Below are 8,162 nucleotides of genomic sequence, written 5' to 3'. Positions count from 1 at the left end.
TCCCTTGGGAGCACAGGTATTTAAGGAGACCTCACAGGCTGGAGACCTGCAATAAAAGACTAAGGTCACACTTTACTTTGAGCTCACAGTATCCAGTCAGACTCTTTATCCATACATAACAATTTTGGTCTCCTTACCTAAGGAAGGATATACTGGCCATTAGAGGGAGTGCAGCGAAGGTTCACCAGACTGATTCCTGGGATGGGGGGATTGTCCTATGAGGAGAGATTGAGCAGACTGGGCCGATATTCTCTGGAGTTTAGAAGAATGAGAGGGGATCCCATTGAAACACACACAATACTTACAGGGCTTGACAGGGTAGATGCAGGGAGGGTGTTTCCCCCCGGGGCTGGGGAGTCTAGAACCAGGGGTCACAGTCTCAGGATAAGGGCTCGGCCATTTAGGACTGAGATGAGGAGGAATTTCTTCACTCAGAGGGGGGTGAATTTCTGCAATTCTCTAAAAGAAAGATTTATATAGCATTTGTGTAGCGCCTTTCACGACCACCGGATGTCTCAATGCTCTTTACAGTCAGTGAAGTACTCTGACACAGAGGGCCGTGGAGGCTCAGTCTTCGAGGCCGAGATCGAGAGATTTTTGGATATGAAGGGAACCGAGGGATCGGGCGGGAAAGTGGAGTTGAGGTCGAAGGTCAGCCGCGATCTGATTGGATGGCGGAGCAGGCTCGAGGGGCCGAATGGCGCACTCCGATTTCTGATGTTTTGCTGTGAAGCACCTTGGGACGTTTCACGATGCCAAAGGCGCTGTGTAAATGCAAGTTGTTGTTGTAGCCAATTCCCTTGTTGGAAGTTACAATTGATTCAGCGTTAGGCAAGAAAGACTTGCATTTATATAGCGCCTTTCTCGACGGACATCCCAAAGCGCCTTTACAGCCAAAGAATGTACTTTGGGAGTGTATTAATGCGGGAATTCATTTACAATGAACACTCAAGAGTCCAAATGGCTCTGCCCCCTCCCAGGGCGGGACTCAATGACAAGAAGCTGTTTGATTGGCTGTTTAAATGACGACAATCTGTGGCCCCGCCCCCGCCCAGGGCGGCTCATTTCCCGGAACCGGAGGCGGGAGCCGCGGCGCTCCAGCCGGACGCTCGGGGAGTGTGACCCCGGCCGGAAGTGTGTCTGGTGGTGGGGTTCCGCGCGGTCTGTGGGATCGAGCGGCGGGGCCCGGAGCCCGGAGTCTGTGTCCCGGGGTGTCCGCCGTCCGCCTCCCGGCCTCCGCCCGCTTCCCGCCTCCCGCCGGGCTCTCGGAACCTTTGATCCCGCCGCCTGGGGTCGCCATGGCGGCGGCCGAGGGAAGTGTCGGCCCGCCTGCCGGGATCAGGCGAGTCTACGCATGCGCTCCCTCTTAATCCCGTGTCTGCGCATGCCCACGCCGCTCAGTCCCGTGTCTGCGCAGGCGCCGCCCTCTCCCCCCCCCCCCCCCGGGAAATCCGCGCCACGTGACCCACAGCGCCCCCCACCGGCGGCGGCTTGTAACTGCAGCGTCACAGGTTTACATAGAAAATCCCCATTGAGGCTGTGCAGGCGGCGGGGAAGGTTTTATCAACATATAAACAATAAGGGTTTTACAATCAATAATGTCTCAGCCCCCCGCCATTCATAGTGGCTCATTGAGCAGCCCAGGGAGCGCCGCACTGTCGGAGGGGCGGTACTGAGGGAGTGTCGGAGGGGCAGTACTGAGGGAGCGCCGCACTGTCGGAGGGGCAGTACTGAGGGAGCGCCGCACTGTCGGAGGGGCAGTACTGAGGGAGCGCCGCACTGTCGGAGGGGCAGTACTGAGGGAGCGCCGCACTGTCGGAGGGGCGGTACTGAGGGAGTGTCGGAGGGGCAGTACTGAGGGAGCGCCGCACTGTCGGAGGGGCAGTACTGAGGGAGTGTCGCACTGTCGGAGGGGCAGTACTGAGGGAGCGCCGCACTGTCGGAGGGGCGGTACTGAGGGAGCACCGCACTGTCGGAGGGGCAGTACTGAGGGAGCGCCGCACTGTTGGAGGGGCAGTACTGAGGGAGTGCCGCACTGTCGGGGGGGTCAGTACTGAGGGAGCCCCGCACTGTCGGAGGGGCGGTACTGAGGGAGTGTCGGAGGGGCGGTACTGAGGGAATGTCGGAGGGGTGGTACTGAGGGAGTGGGACTATTGGGATCGCTCTTTCACAGAGCTGGCTCAGTCACGATGCGGCGACCGGCCTCGCTCTGCGCGCGGTGAGGTTCTACCGACGTCTCCGCTGGTTCTAACTCCTCCTCCCGTCTCTTCCCCCCTCCAGTTCCCAGGAGCTGCTGCAGGAGATGAAGGCGTTCATTAGCGGCATGGACCCGAGCCACGGCCACAAGCTGACGGTGAAGGAACACGCTCGCTGCGGCCTCCTGCTGCTGCGTAACCTGCCGCCGGCCCGGGGGGCGGTGCTGGAGCACCTGCGCGGTGTCTTCGACGAGTACGTCAGCGGCTACATCCTGGAGCTGAACCGCGAGGGCGGCGGGGCGGGGCCGCTGGGCCGGCCGGGACTGGACGACGTGACCCAGGAGATCCAGGGCGTGCTGTCGGAGTTTGTGCGCTCCAACCCCGCGGCCTGGGCGCCCCTGGTCTCGGCCTGGTCCATCGAGCTGATGGGCCAGCTCAGCAGCAAGTACTCGGGCCGGCACCCGGTGCCCCACGCCGGCAGCCTCAACGAGCTGCTCCAGCTCTGGATGTCCTGCAAGGCCACGCGGGCCCTGATGGAGATCTACGTGCAGTGCCTGTCCGCCATGATTGGCAGCTGTCCCGATGCCTGCGTGGACGCTCTGCTGGACACCTCGGTGCAACACTCGCCCCACTTCGACTGGGTGGTGGCCCACATCGGCTCGTCCTTCCCCAACACCATCATCAGCCGGGTGCTGAGCTGCGGCCTCAAGGACTTCTGCATGCACGAGGCCTCCTCCTCCTCCTCCTCCTCCTGCTCAGGGGGACCCTCCATGCCCGACCCCCTCTTCCCCTCGCCCGCCGACAAGCGGGTGCCCAAGATCGCCTCGGTGGTGGGTATCTTGGGCCACCTGGCCACCCGCCACTCGGCCAGCATCCGGCAGGAGCTGCTGCTGATGTTCCACCAGAGCCTGGGGCCTTGCCGCGAGCCCCAGGGCCCGGCCGCCGTGCCCTTCCTGCTGCAGCTGGCTGCCATGTCGCCGGCGCTGCTGGGCGCGGTGTCGGCGGAGCTGATCGACTCGCTGACGCCGCCGGTGCTAGAGCAGCTGCGCCAGCGCCTGGCGGGGCTGGGCCGGGACGAGGGGGACAACCTGGCCGGCCTGGCGGTGCACCTGATCTGCCAGACGGGGCCGGGGGCCGAGCGCACGCTGCGCTTCCTGCTGGGGGCCGCCGGGCCGGCCTCGGTCATCGCCGGGCCGGGCCCGGCCTCCGCCGCGGCCCCCGACGGCGTGCGCCGCTGCTGCCAGCGCCTGGTCCAGCTGCTGCTGCTCCAGCTGCAGAGGCTGGTGTACGAGCGGCCGGCCGGCCAGCCCCAGCCCCAGGCCCGGGCCGTGCCCTTCCTGGACGCGCTGGGGGGCCGGGTGCGGGAGCTGTGCGCCGAGACGCTGCGGCTAGAGCGGGAGAGGCAGCTGTGGCAGCACCAGCTGCTGGGCCTGCTGTGTGTGTACGGGGGGCCCAGCCTGGGGGCCGAGGCCCTGTGCCAGCTGCTGGTGTTGGCCGGCAGCCCCGAGGAGCTGGGCCTGGTGGCCCGGCTGTACGGGGGCCTGGCCGGCTCGGTGCCCAGGCTGCTGCCTGCCGCCGTATGCCGCTGTGTGGCCCGCCTGCACTCGGGCCCCGAGCTGCCCCCGGGACAGGCCGGCCGCTTGTTGGCCAACCTGGCGGGGCTGGCGGGCTGGGAGGGGCCAGAAGGCGGGGGGGCCCCGCTGGGCCCTCGGCTGGCCCGGGCCCTGTCGGCCCACGTGCGGCCGCTGGGCCGGCTCCTGGCCCACCCTCACTCCGGGGTTTCCCGCTCGGCCGCTCGGCTCCTGGCGGCCGTGCCCCTCCCCCCCTCGCTGGGCCCCGCCCACCTGGCGGGCCTGGTGCGGGCAGCGACCGGCCACTTCTTCCTGGCGCTGGGGCGGCAGGGCCCTTCCTCCTCCGCCCTCGCCGACAGCTGCCGCCTGCTGGCCCGGCTCAGCACCGTCTCGCCCGGCGCCGCCCGCTGCGTCCTCCGGCAGCTGGTGCGCTCGGCCCTGCACCCCGGCAACGCCCGGCTCTTCGGCGGCGGGCCCTCCGCCCCCTGCTCCCCGGCGGCCCCCGCCCCGGCAACGCCCGGCGACTCCCTGCTCCACGTCAACCGCAGCCACGGCACAGCCGTCAACTTCGCCGGCAGCGTCTGGGCCGTCTTCCACGCCGGCGTGATCGGGCGAGGGCTGAAGCCGGCCGGCGGGAGCGGGCGGGGGCCGGGGCCCGAGGAGGCCGACGCCAACGTGTACCGGCTGCTGGGCCTGGTGGTGCGGTGCGGGGCGGCCCTGTGCCCCCCGGCCTCCACACTCCCCTGCCCCACCCTGCCCCCTGAGGCCGCCAAGGCTGTGGCCCTGGCCCTGGTGGAGGGCCTGTGCCCCGAGGTGACGGACAGCGACCTGGACTGGCCGCCGGCCGAGCACGCCCGCCACACGGTGGAGCGCGACCTGCGGGTGTGCCGGTACTTCCAGGAGCAGCCGCTGCTCCTGGGCCTGCTGCGGCTGGTGTCCCTGGGCCCGCCCGCCCTGTGCTACTGCTCGGTGCTGCTGCGCGCTCTCCTGGCCACCCTGGCCGCCCACTGGGAGGCCTCGCGGCACGGGCACACCACCGCCTCGCCCTGGCCGCTCCACGCCTCCCGCCAGCTGCTGGCCTGCATGGCGGAGGGCCAGCTCCTGCCGCCCGCCCTGGCCAACGCCCACGAGCTCTTCCATCTGCTCACCCCCTTCGAGGTGCGTCTGCTGCTGCTCAGTGTCTGGGACTACGTGCGGGACAATGGGCCCCAGCCCCACAGGTTCTCCTTCGACCCCGAGCGGGGCAGCTTCCGGCGGGACTTCTCGCGGGACGGCGAGCTGGGCAAGTACCTGGGCGTGCTGCACAGTGTCCTCCACAAGAACATCGACCGCCTCGGTCACCTGTACGGCCGCTTCCAGCTGTGAGCCGGCCCGGCCCTGCACCGCGATCGGCATCCCGGCCCGGGGCCACCCACCGCACCGCACCGCGGGGCGTTTCACCGTCTCACCCCGCTCGGGCCGTCCTGCGTGCCCCCGCCCCCGACCGTGCCCACATCTCGTCCCGAAGCGCCGATCTCCCCGACGGCAGAGTTGGTCGAGCCGGCGCACCGATTCTGGCCTCACCGATCCGGCAGTGGGAATCTGCGTCTCCTTTGGTCGCCCGGTGACTCCGACGTTTGCCATATTCCCCCCCCCCCCCACCGTGAATCGCTGCTATTGATGCCCCAAAGCCGGCGATTGGGCCGTCCAGCTCCCAAGGTGCCGCACTCGATGCCAAATATCGGTCGGGGTGGTGCTGCCAATAAACGTAGGTGCTGCCAATAAACGTAGGTGCCGAGGTGGGTGTTTTCTGATCTCTGTCCAGCGACTCCCCCCACGTTGGGAAAGGCTGACAACTGACTGTCCGGCAAAGACAGGCTCGGGCCTGTATGGGAGGCACCCCACTGTCCAATACTCTTCCAAGAGACGTACGAATATTAACCTGTTTTTGCCTTTTTGTAAATCGTTCCATTTGCAGTTTTGAAAAAGACGATTTGAGAGTTTGAATAAATATGTGAGAGTTTTCCACGTCCTGTGTCGAGCTGAACTGCTTCTCATCGCTGTCCGATCTCCCTCGGCTGTGTCTCTCTCCTGAATGGTCCCACTCCCCGAGCATCGATCCCTCACCTTCACACTCACTCTCACTCACACACACTCACACTGACACACACTCACACTGACACACACTCATTCACTCACGCTCACACATACACTCACACTCACACTCTCTCACACACACATCCCCATCGGGAAGGACTTGGATTCCATCCTCGGTCAGGGTTCCTGTCCGAGCTCCACTGGAAAATGCGGTGGGCAAGATCGAGTTCACGCACAGATTAGCTACCTCAGTAGGCTAGCTCTTCCCCCATCACACCCTCAGTACCACCCCTCCGACAGTGCGGCGCTCCCTCAGTACTGCCCCTCCGACAGTGCGGCGCTCCCTCAGTACTGCCCCTCCGACAGTGCGGCGCTCCCTCAGCACTGCCCCTCCGACAGTGCGGCGCTCCCTCAGTACTGCCCCTCCGACAGTGCGGCGCTCCCTCAGTACTGCCCCTCCGACAGTGCGGCACTCCCTCAGTACTGCCCCTCCGACAGTGCAGTCCTCCCCCAGTACTGCCCCTCCGACAGTGCAGGGCTCCCTCAGTACTGCCCCTCCGACAGTGCGGTGCTCCCTCAGTACTGCCCCTCCGACAGTGCGGTGCTCCCTCAGTACTGCCCCTCCGACAGTGCGGCGCTCCCTCAGTACTGCCCCTCCGACAGTGCGGCGCTCCCTCAGTACTGCCCCTCCGACAGTGCGGCGCTCCCTCAGTACTGCCCCTCCGACAGTGCGGTGCTCCCTCAGTACTGCCCCTCCGACAGTGCGGTGCTCCCCCAGTACTGCCCCTCAGTGTAGCACTCCCATGCTGCCTGACCCCATTGTGTCCTTGTGAGGCAGGGTTACAAAACTCTGAAATAACAATGCCAATGGGGCTCCCTGGGCAAGGTTTGAGTTTGGCTCACAGTCTCCCCTGCTGAGTCAGAAGGTTGTGGGTTTGAGGCCCTTGCTCCGGCCCTCTGTCGACATGTCACAACAAGGCCCCATCAGAGCCGCCATGATCTTAGTGAATGTCGGAGCAGGCTCGAGGGGCCGAATGGCCTACTCCTGCTCCTATTTATGTTCTTATCTGCCCATTCTGGTTGAGAGCAAAGATTCCATCACACGATTTGAAGAAAAATGACTGTCGACATTCATCCCAACCATGAAAAAACTAACTGGGACCTCCTTTTCACTTGCTGTTTGTAAACAGCACCACTCGATATAATCGCTGACAATACTGATGTATTCAGGCATAACAACAACAAATTGCATTTATACTGTGCCTTTAACGCAGTAAAACATCCGAAGGTGCTTCACAGGAGCATAACTCAGACAGAATTTGAAACTGAGCCACGGACGGAGAAATTAGGACTGGCGACCAACAGCTTGGTCAAAGAGTTAGGTTCTGAGGAGCATTTTGCCGCAGTACAGCGGGACCTGGGGGTCCTTGTGCATGCGACACAAAAGGTTAGTCTGCAGGTACAGCAAGTGATCAGGGAGGCCAATGGAATGTTGGCCTTTATTGCAAAGGGGATGGAGTATAAAAGCAGAGAAGTCCTGCTACAACTGCACAGGGTACTGGTGAGGCCACACCTGGAGTACTGCGTGCAGTTTTGGTCTCCGTATTTAAGGAAGGATATACTTGCTTTGGAGGCAGTTCAGAGAAGGTTCACTCGGTTGATTCCAGAGATGAGGGGGTTGACTTATGAGGAAAGTTTAAGTAGGTTGGGCCTGTATTCATTGGAATTCAGGGAAATTGATGGGATTGAAGGTTGATAAATTCCCGGGGTCTGATAGTCTGCAATTACTGGAATCAATTATTAAGGATGAAATAGCAGCACATTTGGAAAGCAGTGACAGGATCGGTCCAAGTCAGCATGGATTTATGAAAGGGAAATCATGCTTGACAAATCTTCTGGAATTTTTTTGGGATGTAACTAGTAGAGTGGACAAGGGAGAACCAGTGGATGTGGTGTATTTGGACTTTCAAAAGGCTTTTGACAAGGTCCCACACAAGAGATTGGTGTGCAAAATTAAAGCACATGGTATTGGGGTAATGTACTGACGTGGATAGAGAACTGGCTGGCAGACAGGAAGCAGAGAGTCGGGATAAACGGGTCCTTTTCAGAATGGCAGGCAGTGACTAGTGGGGTACCGCAGGGCTCAGTGCTGGGACCCCAGCTATTTACAATATACATTAATGATTTGGATGAAGGAATTGAGTTTGCAGATGGCATAAAACTGGGTGGCGGTGTGAGCTGTGAGGAGGATGCTAAAAGGCTGCAGGGTGACTTGGACAGGTTAGGTGAGTGGGCAAATGCATGGCAGATGCAGTATAAT

At 62.6% G+C, this 8,162-nt stretch overlaps 1 protein-coding gene across 1 annotated transcript; it reads left to right on the top strand.

Moving 5' to 3' along the window:
* The first annotated feature begins 1,124 nt into the window (after nucleotides 1-1,124).
* On the top strand, nucleotides 1,125-5,773 carry ints5 (integrator complex subunit 5). The gene is made up of 2 exons (XM_070868318.1): nucleotides 1,125-1,342; nucleotides 2,281-5,773. The coding sequence occupies exons 1-2, from the start codon at nucleotides 1,299-1,301 to the stop codon at nucleotides 5,129-5,131; spliced, it is 2,895 nt and encodes a 964-aa protein (XP_070724419.1). The 5' UTR covers nucleotides 1,125-1,298; the 3' UTR covers nucleotides 5,132-5,773.
* The last annotated feature ends 2,389 nt before the right edge of the window (nucleotides 5,774-8,162 follow it).

This window comes from Pristiophorus japonicus, chromosome 27, assembly GCF_044704955.1.
Source record: "Pristiophorus japonicus isolate sPriJap1 chromosome 27, sPriJap1.hap1, whole genome shotgun sequence".
Lineage (NCBI taxonomy): Eukaryota > Metazoa > Chordata > Chondrichthyes > Pristiophoridae > Pristiophorus > Pristiophorus japonicus.
This window is presented reverse-complemented; position numbering and strand designations above follow the sequence as displayed.

Excerpts from the sequence above, each read along its gene's own strand:
- ints5 (XM_070868318.1), top strand. The coding sequence starts at position 1,299 with ATGGCGGCGGCCGAGGGAAGTGTCGGCCCGCCTGCCGGGATCAG. Across the intron at positions 1,343-2,280 it reads GGCCCGCCTGCCGGGATCAG|TTCCCAGGAGCTGCTGCAGG; the intron begins GCGAGTCTACGC and ends TCCCCCCTCCAG.